General features: G+C 50.7%; 1 protein-coding gene across 1 annotated transcript in view; it reads left to right on the forward strand.

Annotated features, from left to right (window-relative positions):
• The first annotated feature begins 20,593 nt into the window (after positions 1-20,593).
• Positions 20,594-25,169, forward strand: part of CACNA1A (calcium voltage-gated channel subunit alpha1 A) — a 172,058-nt gene continuing 167,482 nt past the window's right edge. The window contains exon 1 of the mRNA XM_034792254.1: positions 20,594-20,896. Within this exon, the coding sequence (XP_034648145.1) occupies positions 20,625-20,896 (272 nt within the window). The 5' untranslated portion in view covers positions 20,594-20,624. The remainder of the gene's footprint in view (positions 20,897-25,169) is intronic.

The raw sequence follows: 25,169 nt of genomic DNA on the forward strand, positions 1-25,169 counted from the left end.
TCCCTAGGTTGCCCAACTCCTAGCTAGTGCACTAACCTCTGTGCTGTCCTTCCTCTTCTTATCCTATAAAATCGGATGGAGCATGGGCGAGTGGTTTGTGCAGGGACAGAAAGTGAGGTTCTGTGGGACAGAATGAGGTCCACTGGCTACAGCAGAGTATTGGGGGTCAGGACTGCTGGGTTCCAATACAGGCTTTTCACCAATTCATTCTTTGTCCCAGGGTAAATCACGTCCCCGCTGTGTGCCTCAGTTTCCCAATCTGTAAAATGGAGATAATGGTTCTGACCCACCTCCCAGGGGACTTGTGAAACATAACTAAGGTCTGTAAAGTGCTTTGAACTCCTTGGATGGAAGGCTCTGGGGAATTATTATTCATGTCTCACGTGGCAAGGAGCTGGGCCTGCTCCAGAAGGCAACCTCTAGAAACTGACTGGTTTGGGGCACCACAGCAGTGGCTCAATGCCTCCCTATCCCCTCCACAGTGCTGAGGCACCACCATGCTCCCTGCCCCATTGACACAGTGCCTGATAGGGGCCTATTGGCCAGCACTGACAAAAGGGCAACAGGTCAGTTGTGATTAATTCCCTACTTTTGTGCAGCTCCTTCTCTGCCTAATGAACTCCCTGATAATTACGGGGGGGGAGGGTCACAGCAGAGATGGGAGCAAAGGAAAACCCCAAATTCAATCAGCCCCAGACAGCTGATGGGGAGGGGGGCGTCCCTCAAGATCGAGTTCTAAGCTTTCCCTCTGCTGCTGCTATCACAGATGTAACCCCACTCCCCAGACCCAAACACCCACTGAATGCTGAGGAGCTTTGTATCCTGTCTGTGTGGCTCACACCCCTAGTGTGCACACTCTTGCCCAATCCTGGGTCAATTTATGGTGGTTTCAGCAGAGTTTTGGGGTTCAGTTGAACTAGAAGTGAATCCTCTCCTCTTGGTTCTTACACCACGTTATCCAGCAACTACCAGTTCCCCACCCTTCTCCTGAAGCTGCCACCTTCATCCTAGTGCAATCAGTGCTCCCGAAACTCTCCATCTCAGGCATATCCATCAGCCCCAGTGCATCTTCCTGGCCCAGGCTACGTGGGAGCAGCCAGTTTGTTTTCTTCAAACCTCAACAATGTTAACTAGATCTGCTCCTTCCCAGTCGAAACATATTGACTAAAGAACTCCCCTAAACTAATCTGAGCTATGATACATGCAGGTGCTGGCATTCCTGCTCCGGCTGGCTAACTCCATTAGATGACTGACTAGTGACAAGCCTGACACATCCCAGCCCTGACATTTCATTTACTTTTCCTTTAGAGCAGTTATCAGTCTATTTGCAGACAGATTCTGGTCATTCCACAGGCACTTTGTACCTTACCACTCATTCTTGGTATTTGTAAAACACTGGGATTTGAACCCAGGCTCTCCAACACTTGAGTAACTCCATTCACTGATAGCAGTACTAGATTGTTAGTATCTAGGTGAGTTAGCCATTAGAGGGGGGACACAACATGTGTACAGATGTAACAGGCTAGCTTTTTTATAGTGCTTGTGTATAGATCACTTTTTGTGTAACATGTGGATCCACCCCCATCTCCCCTCATTTTCTCTATTCCTCTGCAGCCCCTCTTCTATCCCCCTAGACTTCCTAGCCACCCTTCTCCCAGTGCTCCTCCTTTTTTCCTGCCTGCTTTTATCCAGTATGAATCACCAGGAGTGAGAATAATAAGTCATTCAGAGATGCAGTTAACCTTCCCATTCTATGAATGAATGGAAGTGACTCAAAGAGCATCATCACAGTGCATCTAAAGTCTGACTAAGTACTTAGCTGTCGTTCATCACTGTGCTGTCCAGGCACCTTACCGACACTCATGAGTTTATCCTTGCAACAACCCAGTGAGGTAGGGAAGTATTACCCCTATTTTACGGATGGGGAAACTGAAACACAGAAATTAAGGCCCAGCTCCTCAAAGGTATGTAGGTTCCTAACTTCCATTGAAATTAGGAGCCTAAATTTCTTTGAGAAAATGGTCCTAAGTGATGTGCCGAAGATACACATGGCTAGGAATTGAATTCTGATCTTCTGAGGCCCAATCCAGAGCCTTTCCCACACGATCATTCCCCTGTATTTATGATTTGACTGGAGAATGGACTCCTAGAGTAAACACCTGGGTTATACTTTATTGCATCAAAAAAAAAAAAAAACATTAAAAGCAAACTCAAAAGCTAGTAAATGCCAGAATTAAAGGTTGTTGGTTCATGATCATGTAAAGACTATCATAATGCACATGCACAAGGGGGCTCATTGGGTTTCTGGCCTGTCCACCCAGCCCAGGAAGGACTAACACCATACACAAAGTCTTTTCAAGTCCTTTCTTCAGGGCAGAGTTTGTTCTTCAAACACAATAAAGAAGTTCAACATAAATTCCCCATATAAACTTGGCCTTTCCCAGCCCTAACCCAGTGTCTCCTGTAGGGGCTTTTCCCCTGGCATCTTTCTCCCCCTTGCACTACAGCCTGCCATAGGCACCAGGCTCCCTTCTGCAGATCTCCATTAGGTGAGCTTTTTCCTCAACCAGGGCTGGGTGGCTCCAGGACCCCCAGCCCTTTAGGGGGCAGTGCACCTGTTCCAGGGCGAATTAACCTTAATTCTGGAATTCCCTAGCTCTTGAATGTGCTTGAATTTGAAACCTCGTGTTCTTTCTTGTAGGGTTGTTTTTTGTTTTTTGATGTAATAAAGTATCACCCAAATGTTTTATATGTAAATCAGTTCCGGACAGGGCCGGCTCCAGGCACTAGCGTGGCAAGCAGGTGCCTGGGCCGGCCAATGAAGGGGGGCGGCACGTCCGGCTGTTCGGCGGCAATTCGGCAGCGAGGCCGTCACTCTCTCTCCGAGCGAAGGACCTGCGCCGAATTGCCGCCGATCGCGATGGCGGCTTTTTTTTTTTTTTTTTTTTGTGTGCTTGGGGAGGCAAAAACGCTAGAGCCGGCCCTGGTTCCGGAAGCCTTTTACACTCCTGAACACTGGGACTTCTGCAACTGGTCTTTATGGAGCTATTCGTGCTTAGCTAGACTTGAGCACTGGAGATGCTTAACAAGATTTATGCATTAACTGTAACGACAATGAAAAGAAACTTGACTCCAAAGCCCAGCCCTGCAGTGAGCCACCATTGATTCATATTAAAGACAGAGAGATTTGGGGCTTGCAGTCAATCCAGGATTCTTTTGGCTTCAAACCCTTACCCGGTGGCAGCCAATACCCACTGGACCCAGATTCGAGCAGCTGGGATCCATTCTGAACAACAGATGGAGCTGCAGGTCATCTTTCTGGGGCTGAGATTGTCACTGCTGCCTCCCTCCCTCCAGTGATGCCTTTCCACGGGCCATTGTCCCAAGGGACAGGATCTCCCTCCCAGCTGAACACATTTGGGACAGGCTGATCTGGATGGAAAATGCCTCCTAGTGTGTTTCAGAGACTCTCCTCTCTCCTCTCTCTCTCAGATTAGTTTCTTTCCACACTGCTGCCCCCCAATTTAAAGGCTCAAGGGCCTGGTCTGGAACTGGCCAAACAAGGGGGCCAGTTGTAGCAATGGCTTATATGATGAAGACACATGACCCTCTAGGGCCTGGCTGAGACCCACCAAATTCATTGCATCCCATCAATGGGAACAACTACCATGCTCAGGATGTGTTTGTATGGCCCCGATCTGCACTCTGGGGACTACAAATAAATGCAAAGCAGTGAAAGGCCGTGCCATTTCCACTCGCCTGAGCCAATTCATTTGCAGTAGTGAGATCCAGAAACTTTCCCCCTACAAAGAAGAATCAAATCCACATGGTAAACAGCCCCACTGGAAGATATAATCCCTTTCTCTCCCTCAGAAAGGCTCCAGTTTGGATGCTCCCAATAGAATTAGGTCAAGTTGGACTCAAAATGAAGGCAGCAGGAGGATTTTAAATGCAGACGGTAGAGAAGGTAGAAGTGGATGCAAAGAGGGGAAGAGAGACAGATGAAGGGGGAAACAACAAGAGAATGGATGGGAGATGTCAGCTACTGGAATTATAAACTACAAAATTACCTGGATTTCCATGATCTGAAAAGCCTAGGAGGGTATTGAAGGAAACTGAAGAGCCCCTCACATACTCCATTCCTCCCCAGTGAGTTGCTCACACCACTCGCTGCAGCACAGCACCTCCTAGTACCACACGGGAGTATTGGGCCAGCACGGACTCAGCTGGGAGAGTACCCCCTACTGAGTCACTCATACCTCTCCCTGCAGCACATGTGCTGTAATACTTAGGGCCGGCTCCAGGCACCAGCGCAGCGAGCAGGTGCTTGGGGCGGCCAACGGAAAGGGGCGGCACGTCCGGCTCTTCGGTGGCAATTCTGCAGAAGAACGAAGTGGCGCGGTGGAGCCACTGAAGTGCCGCCGATCAGTGTTTGTGCCGCCCCACCCCCGGCCGCTTGGGGCAGCAGAAACACTGGAGCCGGCCCTGGTAATACTGCATTGAAGCATTGGCGCTCAGATATTATGGTGAGGAGTGTAGCATAAGAACCTATATAGAACAGAATAAAACCAGGGTCAGCATTGATTCAGAGGGGAGAGCACCCTCTGCTGAGTCACACTGCTTTTTGCAGCACCCAAGTGTACCTTGAGGGTCTCCCAGACAAATTCTGACTAGGGGTTATTATATGCAGTGTTGTTGTAGTTGTGTTGGTCCCAGGATATTAGAGAGACAAGGTGGGTGAGGTAATATCATTTATTGGATTGACTTCTGTTGGTGAGAGAGACACGCTTTCAAGCTACACAGAGCTCTTCTTGTCTCTCTCACCAACAGAAATCGGTCCAATAAACGATATTCCCTCACCCACCTTGTCTCTCATGGTTATAATCGCTTTCCTATGTTTTGCAGCTGTCTCTGGTTCCTTCCCCACAAGTCTGGGAGGCAGATTGCTGGCAGTATAATGATGCAGCATACATCTGGATGTAATTTCTTACCTACTTTTGCAATGATTATTTTTGTGGGATGTTCTAGGGTGCAGACACTTATATAATCTGTAAACCTGGCTATGAATTCATGAATCTGTTATTTCTAAGCTGAGGGGGCAGAAGATTGTGCAAGCGTAGTAGGGAATCTGGACTGAGTGAGAATTTCCGGTCCTATTCCTGCAAACACTGAAGCATCTGAGTAACTTTATGCAGCCATTGAAATCAACAGTAGTACTCATATGCCTTAGTGAGTATTTCTCTTTAAATAAATCTGATCTTCTAATTATTGGAAATTTAAATATGGGATAAAAGGTGACCTGCAAAAGATTTTTTAAAAATGCTCTTTTTTGTTTCTTTATAGTGTGTTTAAAAGGCCTGATTTTTTTTTCTAATTTATTTTTCCTGCCTGTTTTATATCTCAAAACTTTGGGTCTTTTCTACCCCAAGCCCTATGGTTAACTGGAGAGCTACTTGGGTTATGAGTTCAAAGGTCCTAAGGAAGTGAAACATGTTGAGAGAGAAGTGATTTTTTTATTATTATTATTATTCTATTTTTGTTAATTTCCATTTAAGTCAAACACTTGGGCATGGGCTAGTGGGTAAAGTACTGGATGTGGCCTCAACTGACTCTACCACTCACCCGCTGCATGATCCTGTGCAAGTCACTTCCCTCCTTGGTCTGTCTTGCCAATTTAGTCTGTAAACTCTTCAGTAGAGCTACTGTCTCTCACTACGTAGTGTGCAGCACCTTGCACAAAGGGGCCCTGATCTCCGTAGTATCTAAAGTGCGTTAAATGAAAGGTTAACATGTTTTAAAACGGCACAGCCCAAATCACCCCCGAAGCAACTAGCGCTCTGTAAGAGATCTCGTCAAAATTAGAATTCCCCCTACCGGCTTTGAGCCCAGGCCATTCCAAAGTGATGCCATGAGACACATACAACAAAACATCATGACCAGATTATTGAAAAGTGGCCACTGATTTGGGACGCTCCCATTTTTTGGATGTCTTGGACCTGATTTTTTTGCATTCAGAGGAGCTACAGCAGGAAGTGGGGGGATAGCTTAGTGGTTTGAGCATTAGCCTACTAAACTCAGCCTTGTGAGTTCAATCCTTGAGGGGGCCACTTAGGCATTTGGGGCAAAATCAGTACTTGGTCCTGCTAGTGAAGGCAGGGGGCTGGACTCCATGACCTTTCAGGGTCGCTTCCAGCTCTATGAGACAGGTATATCTCCATATATTCTAATGGTGAGCAGTCAGCAGCTCTGAAGAGCAGGCCCCTACAGGGATGGGGGTTTCAAAAGCCCCACAAGTGACCAATGTTATTGGGCTCAATGCAGGAGTAACTAGGTGAAATTCTGTTCCCTGTGAAATACAGGAGATCAGACTAATGTCCCTCCTGGTCTTAAAATTGAAGGGTATGTCTACACTTTGAGGGGGGTGTGTGATTCCTTGCTCCAGGAGACTTGCACTAGCTCTGCCCAAGTTAAAATAGAGCAGTGCTGCGGCAGTGTGTGCAGACAGAGGGACTAGCTCTCCCTGGTATGGGCCTCTGACCTCGGATGTGTATGTGATCAGGGAGGCTGGCCCTACCCAGCGCTTGTGCTGCCACAGCTACTCTCTATTTTTAGGGTGCTAGTTGAAGGCCTTGTTGTGCTCGGCGCTGTACATACATATAATGAAACGATGGTCCTTGCCCCAAAGAGCTTCCGATCCAAGTATAACATGGGAGACAACAGGTGGGTAAAACAAACAGAAGACCGGAGGCCAAGCTAATGGTGAGACAATTATGATGAACATACAGCAGGATCAGATCACAGCCTTATGGCAAGACTAGCATGCCCCTTAACATGCAGCATGTAATCTCTTTGGGCCAGGGATGGTCCTGTTGTTAAAGGTGTGCACAGCACCCAGTGCAGTTCCCTGGTTATAGCCACTGGGCACTACTGCAGTACGAGTGATATTCATAATTTAGCAGGGACTTTCTTTTGCAAAGCGTTATACAAACCCACATCAATCCTCCCGAGAGGTCGGTCAGTATCATCACCTCCCTTTTGCAGATGGGGCAGTGACCTACCCAAGGTCATGCAGGGAGGCAGGTTAGAGCTCTGGTCTCTCTTTGAGTGTGTCCTGTGACCCCGTTAGCAATTGCAATCACAGAAGAGGCTTCCCCCATGCCACCTCTTGGGCCTCTGATCTTGGTATCAGCCAGACTCTGCTGGAGCTAAAAGAAACCGCTCCTGATGCTCTGAATCCTAAAGCAGGGGGGTTTCCCCAGGCGCAACACGGCTTGTTCACTACCCAGGAGCAAAACCCGTCTGTGTGGTGGTTTGTTTTGTTCAGCACAATCCCTCTCACTGATGATTTAAAACAAGGCAGGAAAAGGCTGCCAGAGTCAACTCATTCTGTGTAACCAGAAGCAGCCTGAGGGGTTTCAGCAGCTGTAGTTTAATTACCATTTTTTTCGGTTAGCATAAATAATTTAAATTGGGTTCCTGTCATGAATTGTTTTATGTACTTAATAACCACACGGCCAAGCAAGGAGGGGGAGCCAAACAACAACTCAAGAGAGGGGAACCAGGGAGGAAATCACATACTGGGCAGACAATAGGCTGGAAAAGAAAAATATCATATTCCCTCCCCTGCCCTTCTTCCCCAGAGAAAAAAGAATAATGGTGTCAGTCTTTTTATTGAGAGGTGTAATAAAGATGGGACTTACCTGGGAGAGGCAGAGCAGAGAGATGGGTTAACAGACTGATCGCCCAGAGAACTACATCCTTGTGTGGAGTCAAGTCCAAGACGGAGAGGGCTCTCTGGCCACATGCAAAGTGATTGGGGGGGAGCTGGGTACAGGCTCCCTCCCCCCAATTTAAAGCAGTGCTTTCCACCCGCCCCTTCTTGTCAGTACAGAACTGATGACAAAGCAAAGCAAGCTGATTGATTTCTCCTCCCTATCTCTGATCCCCTCCCTCTTACTCTCCCCTCATCATCAGGGAAATCTACCCCCCCCTTCTCCCAGCGGCTAGGACTGTCAGCTGGCCCTGGTTCTCTTCCAAGCTGGCTTTTCCGGGGGGAAAGCACCATGCCCTGAGCTTGGCTGGGATCCGTACTTCACCCATCTACCCTCCCTCTTTTCCCCCACCTCATCCCACATCCTCTGGCTGCAAGCGTTCTGGGAGATGAATTATTTTTCTTCAGATGAAGAGATGGGAGGCCGGGCACAGCTGGCTGCATTAACCCTTTGCTGGCTGCGGGCAGCTCTTGTTCTTTCCTGACGATCCGATGAGATACAGGTGAGTAGCACATGCCGGATATCAGGGTGGGAGGAGAGGAGTCTCTGGGGATGACAAGAGCCATCTCTCTCTTGGATTTGTGTCCCCTTTGCATGCTGCCAAACCCACTGTCACAGATACAAATATGAGACAGGGCAATGAAACCACAAAATGTGGATCCAGACACCAGACTCCCTCCAGGCTGGTGGCATTCACGGTTGTTTGGCATTGGGGGTTTAGTTCAGCCCTTTAGAAAGGCAGGGGCCACTTGTGAAAATTCAGCACCGGGGTTCAAATTTCAAGCACCACCCCCAAAGTTCTCAGGGTGTTGGTTCCTGCTCATCCTAGAGTATAAGCAATTGAAAGGAAGGAGCAGCAAGATGGGATCAAGTCAATTTCAACGCCTCTGTTTGGTGGTCTTAACCAGAACCCCAGTGCCCTCCTTCCACATTGAAGCCAGTGTCTATTTGATGACATTTCCTCTCACCAGTCCTTTTAACTCCTTCCCTTGAGCTTTGTCAGTTCAGAGTTCTGAGCGTCTGATCCAGAGCTAGAATCTATCTGCCTAGGATATTTCTAGGGGCCTGAGATGTAGCACCCAAGCTCTGGGTCCATGGGACAGCGCCCTCATCTCTGGTTTTCAGGAGCATTGGTTTTGATCCCCTGTGCCTTTGCTCTGTCTGTGAGTGGGGGAGGAGGAAGTAAGAGACGAGTGTGCTGTTACAGAAAGAGAGGCAGATGGGAGTTGGAGTTGCTGAGGTGATAAGAACTCTGCAAACCCTTCCCTCTCCATTATATTTCATACTGCACCTCTTCCCCCCACCCCCATTTCCTTCCCTTGGCCTTTCTCCCCATAGTTAAAAAGTAATTTGGAGTTTTCCCATCTTCTCTGCCCAAAATCTACTGGCATTGTTCAGTAACTGCTTTTGTCTTTCTCTGTATCAACCCTAAAAAGACTGAACGAGAGAGAGGGAGAGATTGATTCCTGAGACAACAGGATTATTTTTGTCTCCTCCTCCTCCTCGTCTGCTCCACAGAACAGATGCTTCCGGCAGGCATGAAGTGTACAGTCTCAAACTGCCTCTTTCAGTCCCTTTCTGCTTTTCAAGCACTACCCTGGCTAGCATGACCGGAGCTATTGAGATCTCCAGAGCAGAGCTCAGGGCGAGGGAGCTGTCAGCTCAGAAGGGTCAAAAGGGTCAGCTCAGAGCCTCCAGCTTAGCACTTCTCAGCCATTGCTCAGCCTGTGTGGCTGGGAGAGGAGTTGATGTCTGCTGTCTAGCCTTTGGAAGGCTGCAGCTGGAAGTGTCTTGAGCTGGACTGAGATCAGACATTGCTGGAGATGCAGAGGGACTTGGTAGGGAAGGGCTGGGGGATTCAGTTCAACGAGCACTGGAGCAGTTTTCCTTCAGGCCAAAATCAGCTTGGGTCAGCAGTGGCCAAAAGTTGTCCCCATCTGACAGCTGTGTAATGGCTTAAGCATGGAATGAGTCAGATGGGGCTCAGCCCAGCTTCTGGTAGGACCAGGTCCCCATCACAAAGCCATCACCATGCCTGGTCTCCTTTTAGCCAGGTGGCAGCTGTTTGGAGGCCCCTGTGTGAAAGAAGGTGGTCAAGGGTTCAGCTTCGCAAAGTCACTGTGACAATGAGCCCTGGTTGGCTGTCTCCGCAGACAGGCCAAGGACAGAGCGAGCCAGGAGACTCTTCTCTCATCCCTAGAGGAGGCCCCTCCATGCAGGGCCAGCTCCAGGCACCAGCGCAGCAAGCGCGTGCCTGGGGCGGCAAGCCACGGTCGCTGTGAGGGCGGCAGACAGGCTGTCTTCGGCGGCATGCCTGCGGGAGGTCCGCCGGTCCCGCGGCTTCAGCGGCAGGTACACCAAAGGTGCGGGACCGGCAGATCACCCACAGAAAAGCCGCCGAATCCGCGTGACCAGCGGACCGCCCGCAGGCATCCGCCGAAGGCCACCTGACTGCCGTGCTTGGGGCGGCAAAAAACATAGAGCCATCCCTGCCTCCATGGCAAGGTGAGGCATACTAGGGAGTGTGAGAAGGGGTGGAGCGTGCTGCCCTGACTGTACCTTTATGGAGGATTCAGTTTCTGGGTCTGACTTGATAAGAGTCTTCGGATTCCATTGGTCTGGAGATTAACTGGAAACCATTCAGTGCGGGTTTCTCATGATCATAGAATGACCTCCTCTGTCCTCCACCCCTCACTCCCGCCACAGCCTACTGCCTGTGCCATGCATGGAAACGCCGATTTCACTGTCTTGTGCCTCCATTTCTCCATCTGTGAAGTATCATACTACTGAGATTAGAAGCCTTTTGGGGGCAGAGATGACTTTTTGTTCTGTGTCTGTACAGCAGCTAGCACAGTGAGGTCCTGGGCCATGATTGGGGCACCTAGGCACTACCGTAATACACCTAATAAATAATAATAATAATGTATTTCTTACAACAGTCCCTATATCTGACTACTACTAATACTTACCTCAGCAGTGCTGTGCAGAGTAGAGTCCACCAGGTGCTTTGAGATCCTCTTGTGACAAGTGCTACAGCTGGGTAAAGCATTGCTTCTAATAATTAAAACTATCATTTGGGCATGATTATTAAGATTATTGACAGGTATTTAGGGAGCACATGACTTGGGAAAACCCCACCAGGAAGTGTGCTGCATAGGGAAGCAGCTTGTGCTGTAGCTGCTGTGAGATGCTCGCATGGCAGATCCATCTGTAGAGATGCAAAAACATTCGGTTTCCGGCAGAGAGATGGATCTGGGTGATAGACGGGTGGGCAGTGAGAATAAAATCCTTCCGGTGTGGAATCTCTGCCACTTCTTGTTATCTAGCCTGAATCAGGGCAGATAATGTAGCTTAATGGTTAAAAGCAGATGCTCTTAGGGCAGGTCTACACTACCCGCCTGAATTGGCGGGTAGAAATCGATCTCTCGGGGATCGAATTATTGCGTCTCGTCGGGACGCGACAATCGATCCCCGAATCGACGCTTCTACTCCACCAGCGGAGGTAGGAGTAAGCGCTGTCGACGGGGGAGCCGCGGAAGTCGATTTGCCGCCGTCCTCACAGCGGGGTAAGTCGGCTCCGATACGTCAAATTCAGCTACGCTATTCACGTAGCTGAATTTGCGTATCTTAAATCGATTTCTCCCCCCCCCCGTAGTGAGGACGTCGCCTGAGTATGAGCTTTCTATGTAAGAAAGTATCTGAGAGAGCTGGGTTCTCTTCCTAGCTTTGGAAGGAATTGTTGTGAAGTGGTCAGAGCAGGTGATGGGGGCTCAGGACTCCTGGGTTCTGTTTCTGGGAGAGAGTGAATGTGATTAACGCAGCAGAATTAGGATCTGAGACCTCCTAGGTCTAGTGGTTAGAACTGGGATGTACTATATTGATTGGCACTATAGAAAATCCATCTATTAAGGGAGTCAGGACTCCTGGGTTCTATTCCTGGCAGTTACCCTGCAAGTAGTAACTCTTTCAAGATGGGAGCCTGTGCTTTTGGCTGAAGGTTTGTTGGCACGTGGCCTCTTCTGGCTGAATCCCTGCAACACTCCTAGTTCCGTTTCGGATGCTAAACTGGGTCAGGCTGGATCAGCACCTGGCTGATCAGCTAAGGAAGATCCAGGTGTGGTGGGAAGTGGGGTTGATGATTCGTTATGAGGGGGCATCCTTCCACTTCAGGCAGTACTAAACCAGCTTGGTGCTGGCAGGCGCTGAACTGCAAGAAAAGTCACACACAGACCTGGGGCCGGGCCATTTGTGCTCCTTAAAGGTCCCCTGGTAGTTTGCCCAAGAGTTGGGAGATTCGCGCTGATGTCTTGAGCAAATCCCAGTTTCGTTAATTGTATTCTTCATCCCTAAATCGCCCAGTGGTTTCAACTGGAAATGGCATTATCCTTCACTTCCTGTCTCAAACTGTTGTGCGGCATTGCTGTTCACTGTTAAACAACTGGTGTGACCCCTGGTGGGTGAAATGACCTCTACACAGATCCTGTACTCTCTAAAGCTCTTTGGGATGAAAGGTGCTAGACAGCTTTAAGCCATGAGAGGGTGACACACTTTAACTCTTTTTCTGCTGGTTCATCTGTCGGCATCTTCAGTGGTAGTGGTTTGAAGTGCCATCAGAAACAGCCAGGGCAAAGAGGCTGGCTTGTTTGCACTGTGAACTCTTCGCCTAGCGTAGTCCACCTGACATATGCCAGTGGCTGCTCTAGGATAACGGAGCTCCTTCAGTGCTAGCAGCTCCCTCAAATCCTCAGTGATGACACAGCCAATGTGGGGTTGGATTTTGGTCCCCACATGCTGGCTAGGTACATGGGTCCAGGCATCTGAAGGGGATATTTATGCCCTGATGTATCTAGCAGAGCTGGGCAAATTTGAATGGGTTAAGAATGCAGTCTTTATTTCCCTTCACCTTGTTGACTGCATACGAGGAGACTAAGGTTGGCTACCACGATTCGGGTCATCAGAGAATGAAACGTCAGCATGAGAGCACCTTATGTGGTGGTTACGGTACCACGCACAGCAGCCCACCCATCCCCTCTCTGAGTCTCCGCAGGCATTCGCTGGGCGCCGGGGCGTGTTTTAATCATGGAGACATTAACCTAATGGCTTCGGTAGGAAGTCACTGGCCCATTGCAGCAGAAAATTGTTAATGAGCGATGGGAATTGCTCACCCAGCTGTGCCCACGGCTATTCCATTCTCACCATGGGTCCTGGGCAGTGATCACAAAGCCTTGGAAACAGCAGCAGTGGGAGAGGAGCAGGGGGGATGGCTAATGTTTTGCTGCTGCTATCCTATAGGCTAGGGCTGCGTAACCCATAGGTCCTTCTACTTAACCCTTTCTGCCCAAACAACTAAACCTACAACCTCACTCCCCAGGGAGAGCGGGATTAGCCCCAGTGTATTAAGATTAGAGCTGAGTGAACATTTTCAGATGAAGAGTTTATTCGATGAAAAATGCCATATCAGTCAACCTGAAATGATTGGAGAATTTGACACCAGGAGTTTTGGCCATTCACAAAATGGGCAGAGGAGGGGAGGAAGGGGAAATGGGGAGGTTGTGCTGCTGCTGTAACCCCCTCTTCCTTCTCACCACCCCCAGCCCTTTTCTCAGTGGCTCAGGCCCTCACCTGGGACATAAGCAACCCAGGTTGGAATCCCCACTCTAGAAAAAGGCCCAATGTGGACTTTCTTGATTCACTGCAAACTCAAAAAACAAACAAACAAAAAAATCATTTCAACCTGAGCTAATTTTTTGGAACTGCCACCAACCCAAAAAATCAGCTGTTTGCCCAACTCTTTATATTTGCAGCTCCATTGCTGTGCATGGCGCTGTACAGACATCGAGGAATCATAGAATCATAGAAGATTAGGGTTGGAAGAGACCTCAGGAGATCATCTAGTCCAACCCCCTGCTCAAAGCAGGACCAACACCAATTAAATCAGGGGTGGGCAAACTACGACCCAGGGGCCACATCCGGCCCTTCAGACGTTTTAATCCGGCCCTTGAGCTCCTGCCGGGGAACAGGGTCGGGGGCTTGCCCTGCACTGCACGTGCCGTGGTGCTGCGCGGCTCCTGGAAGCAGCGATATGTCCACCCCCCCCCGGCTCCTACGTGTAAGGGCAGCCAGAGGGCTCCGCTGCCCCCACCCCAAGTGCCATCCCTGCAGCTCTCATTGGCCTGGAACTGTGTCCAATGGGAGCTGCAGGGGTGGCGCTGCGGACAGGGCAGCGCACAGAGCTGCCTGGCTGCCCCTCTGCATAGGAACTGGAGGGGAATATGCCGCTGCTTCCGGGAGCTGCTTGAGGGAAGCGCCCGGAGCCTGCACCCCGACCCCCTCCTGTGCCCCAATCCCCTCCCCCAGCCCTGATCCCCCTCCCGCCCTCCAAATCCCTCGGTCCCTGCTCAGAGCACCCTTCTGCACCCCCAACCCCTCATCCCCAGCCCCACCCCAGAGCCTACACCCCCAGTCAGAACCCCCCTCCCTGCACCCAACCCCCTGCCCCAGCTCGGAACCCCCTCCCATACCCTGAATTCCTCATTTTTGGCCCTACCCCAGAGCCCGCACCCCTAGCCGAAGCCCTCACCCCCCCCCCCGCACCCCAACCCCTGATTTCATGAGCATTCATGGCCCGCCATACAATTTCCATACCCAGATGTGACCCTCAGGCCAAAAAGTTTGTCCACCCCTGAACTAAATCATCCTAGCCAGGGCTTTGTCAAACTGGGCCTTAAAAACTTCTAAGGATGGAGACTCCACCACCTCCCTAGGTAACCCACTCCAGTGCTTCACCACCCTCCTAGTGAAATAGTTTTTCCTAATATCCAACCTAGACCTCCCCCACTGCAACTTGAGACCATTGCTCCTTGTTCTGTCATCTGCCACGAATGAGAACAGCCGAGCTCCATCCTCTTTGGAACCCCCCTTCAGGTAGTTGAAGGCTGCTATCAAATCCCCCCTCATTCTTCTCTTCTGCGGACTAAACAAGCCCAGTTCCCTCAGCCTCTCCTCATAAGTCATGTGCCCCAGCCCCTTGATCATTTTTGTTGCCCTCCGCTGGATTCTCTCCAATGTGTCCACATCCTTTCTATAGTGGGGGGCTCAAAACTGAACACAATACTCCAGATGTGGCCTCACCAGTGCTGAATAGAGGGGAATAATCACTTCCCTCGATCTGCTGGCAGCACTCCTACTAATACAGCCCAATATGCCGTTAGCCTTCTTGGCAACAAGGGCACACTGCTGACTCATATCCAGCTTCTCATCCACTCTAACCCCTAGGTCCTTTTCTGCAGAACTGCTGCTTAGCCAGTCGGTCCCTAGTCTGTAGCAGTGCATGGGATTCTTCCGTCCTAAGTGCAGGAACCTGCACTTGTCCTTGATGAACCTCATCAGATTTCTTTTGGCCCAATCCTCCAATTTGTCTAGGTCACTCTGGACCCTATCCCAACCCTCCAGCATATCTACCTCTCCCCCCCAGTTTAGTGTCATCTGCGAACTTGCTGAGGGTGCAATCTTTCTCATCATCCAGATCAATAATAAAGATGTTGAGCAAAACCAGCCCCAGGACCGACCCTTGGGGCACTCCGCTTGATACCAGCTGCCAACTAGACATTGAGCCGTTGATCACTACCCGTTGAACCTGAAAATCTAGCCAGCTTTCTATCCACCTTATAGTCCATTCATCCAATCCATCCTTTTTTAACTTGCTGGCAAGAATACTGTGGGAGACCTCCCTGCTAGGAAGAGCTTAGAGACTAAAGCTGTGATTTTCAAAGGTGCCCAAATCCCACTGAAATTTGACTCCCTCAGATCAGACTCCTTTGAAAATCTCAGACTGAATTTTAGGGAGGGGTAATCTGAGGCACGAGAGGTGACGTGACTAGTTTGAAGTCTCGCAAGCTGTCTGTTCTAACCAATAGACCCCAGTCCCTTCCCAGAACAAAGACTAGAACTAGTGAGGTGGAGATGAAAGGCTCTCGATCTCAATCCAGTGTCCCCAACTCAATGGGTTCTTGCTGCCCAGCCCTGATACCTCTGGCCCTACCTCTCTCAGCCGTCTATTAAATCTATTTGCTGTCAATTTGCAAACAGATCAGCAGCCTCCCCACCTTACTCCTATGTAAATATACCCCTCCCCCATGCTTTCTGCTCACTTTTTTTTTAACAATAGACACACATGGGCCACGGAAGCTGTGGCAGGTTTGTTTTGTGTACACGCCGGGCGCTCAGACCTTCTGCTGCAGCTGGGGCTCCGGAGAGCAATGTTTGCTGAGTTCTCATCAAAGCTCACTCTGTCTCTCTTACCTTTTCTCTGCAACCTGGCAGCAGCAGCTGTCCTGTTCTTCCTGTTTCTGGGCTGTGATGGGTGCCAGCCCCACCATGCAGAGTTTGCACTGAGACAGGGAAGCTGGCCTCAGGTCAAGGGGACAGACTGGCTCAGGGTTGAGGAATGGCATACAGGGCCTTTCCCCTCTAGGGGTGGCAGCTCCATTGGGGTCCCAGGTTGGGGGTGGGAATCGGTGATGGGCTAAGGGGCCTTTTACTTCTAGGAGACCATTTCCAATTCAGCCTTAGGTTCATAGTGATCAGATATCTGCCCTGCTCATGCTGGCTGAATGTGTTTGCACCAGTGCACTCCGGGGACTAGTGCCTTGGCTAGCGTTGCCAACTTTCTACTTGCACAAAACTGAATACCCTTGCCCTGCCCCTCCTCTGAGGCCCCGCCCATGCCCCCACCCCTTTTCTAAGGCCCTGCCCCCACTCACTCCATCCCCCCTCCCTCTGTCGCTTGCTTTCCCCACCCTCACTCACTCACTCACTCATTTTCACCGGGCTGGTTCAGGGGGGTGGGGTGCTGGAAGGGTTGAGGGCTCTGGCTGGGGGTGTGGACTCTGGGGTGGGGCCAGAAATGAGGGGTTCAGGGTGTGGGAGGGAGCTCCAGGCTGGGGAACGAGGTTGGGGCATGGGGGGGGTAAGGGCTCTGGCTGGGTGTGCGAGCTCTGGGGTGGGTCTGGGATGAGGGTTTTGGGTGCAGGAGGGTGCTCCGGGCTGGGACTGAGGGGTTTAGAGGATGGGAGGGGGATCAAGGCTGGGGCAGGGGGTTGGGGCCCGGGAAGGGGTCAGGGGTGCAGGCTCTGGGTGGCACTTACCTCAAGCAGCTCCTGGAAGCAACAGCATGTCCCCACTCCGGCTCCTACGCGGAGGCACAGCCAGGCAGCTCTGCCCGCTGCCCCATCCGCAGGCACGGCCCCTGCAAGCCTATTGGCCATGGTTCCTGGCCAATGGGAGTCGTGGGGGCAGTGCTTGGGGCAGGAGCAGCGTGCAGAGCTCCCTGGATGCTCCTACACGTAGGAGCTCAAGTGGAGACATGCCGGCTGCTTCCCGGGAGCTGCGTGGTGTGGAGACTAGCAGGGAGCCTGACAGCCCCACTGCGCAGCACTGCCAATGGACAGTCAACAGCCCAGTCAGCGGTGCTGACCAGAGCTGCCAGGATCCCTTTTCGACCAGGTGTTCTGGTCGAAAACCGGACACACCTGGTCACCCTAGCTTGGTGGGCAATAGTTATTCAGAGAAACACACGAGGTGATTCACTGGAGTGTCCTACCAGAGCTCTGTGGAAGGAAGTGCAGTGCAGTCAGTCACACAGGCATGTTAGAGGAGATGCCCTTCAAAATACCCAACCCATGCACTGAATGGGTTACAGGCCAGAGGAGAGAAACACTGTTAACTTCCAGAGCATTAGCTGTATGGTGTATGGCCAGAATCCCTCTCCATGCCGCTCACTGGTGACAAACTCAATTAACAATTGTACTGGAGACTGGGCCATAAAGAAATGGCAAACCCCAGCAGCTACCAATCTGCACTGAGTCAGGGCCTGAACTCCTTGCTGGGTGACAGGCTGAGTCTCAGGCAAAGGGGTGGGTGCAGCACAGGTAGGCATGCCCGTTCTAGCTGGGGTCGGGAATGGTGACCGTGGGGACAGAGTGGTGGAAGCTTCCTGCCCCACTACAAGCCTGCCACGGGCCCTGGCTATGTACTCGGGTTGCTGGCCCATGCCGTGGTCCATGCTGCTTTGCACTGCTCTTGTTACCTACGCCAGCTAGCATGGGCAGCCCTACCTGCTTTGCAATGAGACCTCCATTTGCAGTCTGGCAAGGAGTCCTACAGGTTGACTGTGCGCTGTGTGAAGGAGAACTTCCTTTTATTTGTTTTAAACCTGCTGCCTGTTCATTTCATTGGGTGACCCCAGTTCTTGTGTTATGAGGCTTTTCTATAAGCCTGCAGTTTTAACCAGGCCACATGCTCCATATGATGGTGCTTAATAGTTTCATGCATTTATAATGCAAGATCTCATTGGCCTGGTCTTGACTAGGAGAAAGGGTTGCGTTTAGGTCAGGCTTGACTAATGAGCTAGCTAGGCCTTCCCTGAACTCAAGGCCAAAATTAACTTAAGGGGGTGAACCTGTGTCTTCACAAGAGGACAGATTATCCCTCCTGGACCTTCAACTGAAGGATCTGGCACTGGCCACCATCAGAGACAGGATACTGGGCCGCTGGGCTGACCCGATATGGCTATCCGTATGTTCCTAAGCATATTTTTCTTGATTTTTTTTTTTTAAAATAGTTCAATTTTAACAAATTAATTCTCTGCCAGAATGTTTCCAGCATCTCTCAGGGGTGCTCAGAGCTCCCCCTGGTGGCCAATTTAACACATGGCGGTTTTGAAGTGATTCATTTGGTGCCCGTGGGAAGGCGGTTTTTATTTTTGCTACACTGTACCAAGCTGTGGATTCAGAGCCTGATGTTGGGTTGGTGTTTACATGAGAAATCCTCAGAGGTGGCTCTTTATCTTTTATTTATTTTTGTAATGTCTAAAATGTGCCTAATTTGTAGAATCTCCAAGGTGCCAGAACAAAATTTGGAAGAGCAAGTGCCCTTTTGAGAGCTCTGTTTACCAGTTTGAAGTAAGATGGATTGATAGAGAAGGATTGGAACTGGAATCCCAGAGCCAAACATCCCTGAAGGGCTGATCCAGCTTCAAAATGTGTCTAAGAAGATGCACATACCTATCCACTGCTCTTTCTCTCTGTTTGTCCCTGAGACACGTACTTGTTGTTTTTCCTTCTATCTAAAAGCCACCTAGACAGCAAGTCCTTGCTGGCCATGCGTATAGAAGAGGTAACTGATTCACTGATGATGTCGGCTTCTTCTACATCCGTCTCCACATCACTTTCCAGTTCACCCCTTCCGCATGTAGCGCCCTCCCTGTCCTATTGCGCCCAGTCTTCATTGCAGCGCTGCCAGGAGACATGCTCAGGAGGAGGGAGTCAACTGTAATATTTATTCTGATAAAACCAAAAGAATTCCACTTGCTCTAGCAAGATGCGCCTCACTAATGGCGCGATCCTGTCACGTCCTCATCTGCTCCCTTCTGTTTGTCATCCCCATTCATCACATCCTGTCTACGATTAGATTGGAAGCTCTTCAGGGCAGCAAGCACATCTGATTCACAGACCCCTTGTTCTAGACACTTCACGTCCTCCCAAATCCAAGGACAAAACCCTGGTGTCCTAAATCTCAATACCTTGCACTTACCACTAAGCCATGCTTTCCTCCCAGAATCAAGAAGTCAACTCAGCAGCCCTGACATCCAGTCTTCTGCTCTAACTACTGGACCCACTCCCTTCCCAGAGTAGTAGATAGAAGTCCTGGAGTCCTGACCTCCAGACTGGTACTCTAACCTTACGATGCCCATCGTGCAAACCAATATTGTCTCATTGTTTTCTTGTATTCCCCTGTCTGTCTATATCCATCTGTTGTCTTATACATAGATTGTAAGCTCCTTGGGGCAGAGACTGTCTTTGCTTTTTGTACAATGCCTAACACAATGAGGTCCTGGCATATAACTAGGGCCCTTAGAAGTGAAGGTAATACAAATAATAAATAATAATAATATCATGTCTTCCCATCCCATATCCATACAACTGCAGGGCAATATTTCACTGAATGACATCTAAAAGCATATTGGAAAAAAATCTTAACCCTCCTCAAGATACCCCTCCAGCTCTTGCTAAATTCAACACAAGATGTGAACCTGGGAGAAAATGGAGGGTGTTATAACCAGGACATTTCCAATAATTCTTCATCAGACCCACTTACTCTGCCCAACCCTCCTCGTCCCCCAGGTATCAAATCTTTATAGTGGGTGCTCTGCTTAATGATCAGACCAGAAAGAGGGACATCTTGGCCTGTGTGTCTCTTGAGACAGCAGAACTCAGTGCGAATTCAGGATGTGTGTGTGTGTGTGAGAGAGAGAGAGAAGGGGGACACTATGACAGGGCAGTGCTGCCCGCCCAGTAGACGAGTGCGAGCCACTCACAAACCATGGATGTGGACTGTTTTGGCAGTGTGTGGAAGGATTCCCCCTTTGCCTTTCCTCTATCTAAAAGAATCCCCCTTGTGTTTTGCCTCCATCGATATTAAAGCTCTAACACTAAACCACATACTTCTCCATGGATGTCCAAGATGGTCTCAGAGCTGCAAACCCAGGAGTCCCAGCTCTACCATTTGGCCAACAGTCTCTCTTAGAGGTGGGATTAGAACCCAGGAGTCCTGACCCATAGTCGCCAGATATAACCACTGGACCCCACTCTCCTCCTGTGCACAGGAGTCTCTGTACCTCTCTCCTACTCCATCAGGGCATTGGGTCTGTCTCTGCCCCACACCAGGGAAGGAGGGGTGTGTTTCTGCCCTCTCCCCTGTCCCATCCTTTTCCCAAAATCGATCTCTTCCTGACCCCCGTATGTGTCCTGTCTCCACAGCTTCACATTCACAGCCATCTGGAAAGGCCCATGGATGGCGAAACGTACCGTGGTCCGCACTTCCATGCTGTCGCCTCCCAGCTACTATGACGCCGTGCAGGAGGGCCGTGGGCCAGCCACCCCGGACTACCCCTTCCACGGTGGCTTCCTCAGCTTCCAGGACATGCGGTACCACCAGATGAGCCCCGGCCAGGAGGCCCCCTCATTCAAGAGGCGCGGGGGTGTGGTGGACCACCGTGATATCATCATGGCGCATCAAGCCCACAAGATCCACAGTACCCCTCAGGCGCAGCGCAAGGAGTGGGAGTAAGTACAAGACCAGGTCACAGGGGGTCAGTTCAGTCACTGGGTGCCATTTTGTTTTGCATGGAAGACCATGTCCTGGGGAAACCAAGGCTTCTTGCTCTTCTTGCTCCCCATCACTGGAGGCCTCCATCGGTGAGCTCCCACTCCTCTAGCTACTCCACAGTTCTAGGCAACTTAGAGGGTACCTGGAAAAATGGTACCTATATGGATTCCCTCCAGGGGGGGGCTACTACAGACCACTGATCCAGCACAGCAGAGAGGTGGGGATACCAAGCTAGAAGAGCCATTAGTCTGATATATGGACCATTGGTCTGTCCCAGTGTTCCAGGGTAGGAGGGGCTACTGCAGTGGTTCTCAACCTGTAGTCTCTTGACCCCTGGGGTCCGCAGACTATGGCTAAGGGGTCCACGAAAGGTTGTCTTTACCATAGAACAGCGTTCTCAACCAGTGGTCTGCAGACCCCTGGGGGTCTCCAGAGTATCTCTAAGATTTCCACCGGGGTCTGCACCTCCATTTGAAATTTTTTAGCGGTCCGCAAATGGAAGAAGGCTAAGAACCACTGGGCTACCAGGCGACAGTGTGATCTCATGTGGTAATTAAGGGGAGGGTACCTAGTTAGTGGGCCCCGTTGGGCTGATCCAATGCAGCAGGAATGGAGGGGTAGGGATACTGGGGCTAGATGATCCCATTGGGCTCATCCAGGGCAACTGATATGGGAGGGTACTGAGATAGATAGGCCCATTGGTCCAATCCAGTCCAGCAGCGAGTGGGGGGACACTGGGCTCGGTAGTCCCATTGGTCTGATCTGGAGCTGCAAATCCTCTTGTATATTCAAATCCTTCCCTTCTGATGTCATTTTGCACTGTGCTTTGGATCTAAGCCCTAGATCTGGTGTCAGCAGTCTGATGACACCTGGTGGCTGCTCAGGCCTCCTTCTTTTGTGAATTAATCTCATTTCAGAAAAAAGAAGAACAGGAGTACTTGTGGCACCTTAGAGACTAACAAATTTATTAGAGCATAAGCTTTCGTGGACTACAGCCCACTTCTTTGGATGTTCACGAAAACTTATGCTCTAATAAATTTGTTAGTCTCTAAGGTGCCACAAGTACTCCTGTTCTTCTTTTTGCGGATACAGACTAACACGGCTGTTACTCTGAAACCTCTCATTTCAGAAGAACTCCACAGTTGCGTTAATGGTTAACACTGATTTTGATGTACCTGGCCCCCACCTTCCCCCTCCCTCAGATTCACTTCCCTTGCTTTCCAACCTGTTTTCTTTCTTTTGGGTTTTAAGAAATCCCAGCTTGTTGCCTTGGAAATGCTGATATCTCCTCCAGAGGATCATGGTGTTACTACAGGCTGGGGGAGGCCCCTGGTGGGAGGGGCTGGGGTGCCAGGGAATAGCAGGGAGTGTGAAAAATAACCCTGCTATAATGTGGTTGCTAAATGTGGCTGACATGGGGAGTAGCTAAGGGAGCTGCAGCTGGGCCATCCTGTGCTCGGGTACAGTAAGCTCTGACCAGCTACGCAGGTGTAGGCTTCCTCAGTGTACAGAGAAGAAAACCGAGTGATGCTGGTGATCTAGAGTAGGGTGCTCTCCTCTGCCTCAGGTCTCTCTGTGGCATGGAGGGTGTCTTTGGGTGCTCTAGTCTCTGGCTCAGTGCTGCCGCCAGCCTTTTAAAGGGCGTTATGCTGCTAGAGGCACCCATATTCAAATGAGCTGTCATAACGAGACGGGTGGTCATTAAAGGTCATGTGGCACTTTTTGCAAGAGTCCCAGTGTTAGTTCAAGATGATTGGCCTAATTCCAAGCTCCATAATTCCGCCCTGCCTCCCTGAATTCTCCTTGCAGTTTCAACTGAATACAGAATTCCCTTTCACTTCCTGTCCTAATGTGATAAGCAGCCTTGCTACGGGCTGTTCCATGCACAGTCCTACCCCAGAGGTGGCTGAGTTTCAGTGGGTGGGCGAGTGGTTTCTGTGTGCAGAGCTCGTACTGTCTGTTTGGACAGCACAGCGGGCCCATTTAGATGAATGACGCGATAGATCAGACAGAGCTCTGAATGTGCCTATCACTGGGTATTAAGCTGCTGATGACTCATCTCCCCCTGTCCCAACAATCTTCCCTTTGGTGTTTCCATTTCTGTGGGACCTTATTTCTTGCTCCTGCACAATCCCCTTCGAGCGCACCAGGTGGCGCTGTTGGACTCCCAAAGGCTGCCCAAGCTGGGAAGAGATTCCAGTGGCTGGGAATGAAGGGGAGGCAAATAAACTGTCCCATTTCAATCATTCCCAAGCATGGTCCTTCTCTTCATGACGCCTCCTTAGCTCTGGTGCTGGGAATTGGGACTCCTGCATCCTACGCCTGGCGCCAGGATGGTGGAGTGTGATCTAGTCAGTAGAGTAGGGGGGATTGGGAGTCAGGACTCTCTCTCCCTAGTTCGGAGGGGGCAGCGGTGGGCTAAGAGTTAGAAGAGGTGACAGCATCTAGACTCCACTTGTCAGCTTTACCACGGACTTGCTGAGTAAGCCTGGGCAGGTCGCTTCTCCGTGCCTCAGTTTTCCCCCATGTGCAGCGGGGATGATAGCAGCCTCCCTAGGTGCGAGGCCCGCTCAGTTTGTTTAGCACACTGAGGTCCTTTGGATGAAAGTGCAAAATTGTGCAGAAGTCACACGGTTGCAGTTTTGATACAGACCAGGGAAGCTCAGGCCTGGTGGGGTTTGATTGAGCTTTGATTTGGATTTAGGGGTTATCGGGCCCTGAACTTCCAGGACAGTGGGTATCCCTGGGAACTACAACTGGGAAAATGGGCTCATACCAACCTCACTTAGGGCCCACGCCTTCACTCTGGGCCTTGATGTGAGCCCTGGTCCTTTTCTGTGCTCCCTGAAACCTTTGCAATGCTTCATACAACTCAGGAGTTACTCTTCCATCGTCATTTCTGCTTAACACTCATGTATGCCTCAGAGGCGCGCCCCTTGCTCTATGCAGCTGCATGATTCACAGGAGGGCGACACTTTCCCCATCCTCACCTCCTTCCAAAGCAAGGGCTAAGCCCCCCACCACCTACTGCATCCAGAACAGGGCTCTTCTGAGGATTCCCTGCATCTGGTGGCCAAGTGGTGAGTGGCCCAGGAGTGAGTGAGTGGGGCGGGGGGTGGCTCTGTGTGTGGGTTTTCCTGGTGGATGGAAATGTGTGGGCAGAGAACCATGTCTTACTCCTGCACCGCCTTGTAGCAGCAGACTCCGCAGCGTGCCCTCCAAAGCCTCCGCCCAGCCGCGGTGCGCAGCTCGCTTTCTCCTGCTCAGCTTTCATTATAGCAACACATTGGTCATTCAAAGAGGGAGATTTATTACTGTCACAGGGGCCTGATTAATAGACCTCCTGCCTCTCGTTTCCTAAAGCTCCTTCTCTCTCTGGCCTTCTGCTTGTCTCCCCCTCGCTGTTGTTCCATCTGTGTGACCAGAATGGAATGAGAGCTGCGGGTTTGACTTTAAAGGGAAGCTCCCTCAGCTCAGGATTTATCGCCCACAGGTGCCCGCCGATAGGCACTCCTTGCCAGCTTGCACTGGGGGGATAAAGCTCTAATCCTTCTAAAGGAGCCCCTACATCAGATCTGCCCGTTACCTCCAACAAGGCCAGCTAGCGACACCCTTCCGCCCGCACTCACTTCAGCTGCCTGGTCTGAAATCCTGCAAGTCCTTTCTGAGCAGCAGATCCAACCCTCTCTGCACAACCAGCAGCCGCCAGGCCAAGCACCAGGTGTCATTGTCATTATTCATTTATATTTCAGTAGCGCCTAGGACCAAGACCTCATTGTGCTGGGAGCTGTACATTGTCTATTCGGTGGATTATGGTAGCGCCTAGAAGCCCCCCTCATGGACCAGAACCCCACTGTGCCAGGCACTGTACAAATGGAGAACAAAAGGACAGTCCCTGCACAAATGATTGCCCAAGGTGCGAGGCTAGGGAGGTTCAGGCCCCAGGACACTGTCACTCTCATGGGAGCAATGGCAATATACACAGTTTGCCTGGGAAACCGGGAAAGGAGCTTTATTTAAACTAGGGAGGGAGAAGAGAAACAAAGCCGTAGAGTAAACAATCCAACCCCCGCAACCCAGCCTCCCCCGGCACAGCCTGCTAGCTCTGGTGTAGCTAAGAACTGCTGTAGGATGCAGCCCGTATCCATTTGCTTGCTCCTACCTGGGGCAGGGAGCCAGGTAATTCTGAGGAGGGCAGGGTCAGGTAGCTCCTCTGTCCTGATAAGGGTC

This window comes from Trachemys scripta, chromosome 16, assembly GCF_013100865.1.
Source record: "Trachemys scripta elegans isolate TJP31775 chromosome 16, CAS_Tse_1.0, whole genome shotgun sequence".
In the NCBI taxonomy this organism is placed as follows: domain Eukaryota; kingdom Metazoa; phylum Chordata; order Testudines; family Emydidae; genus Trachemys; species Trachemys scripta.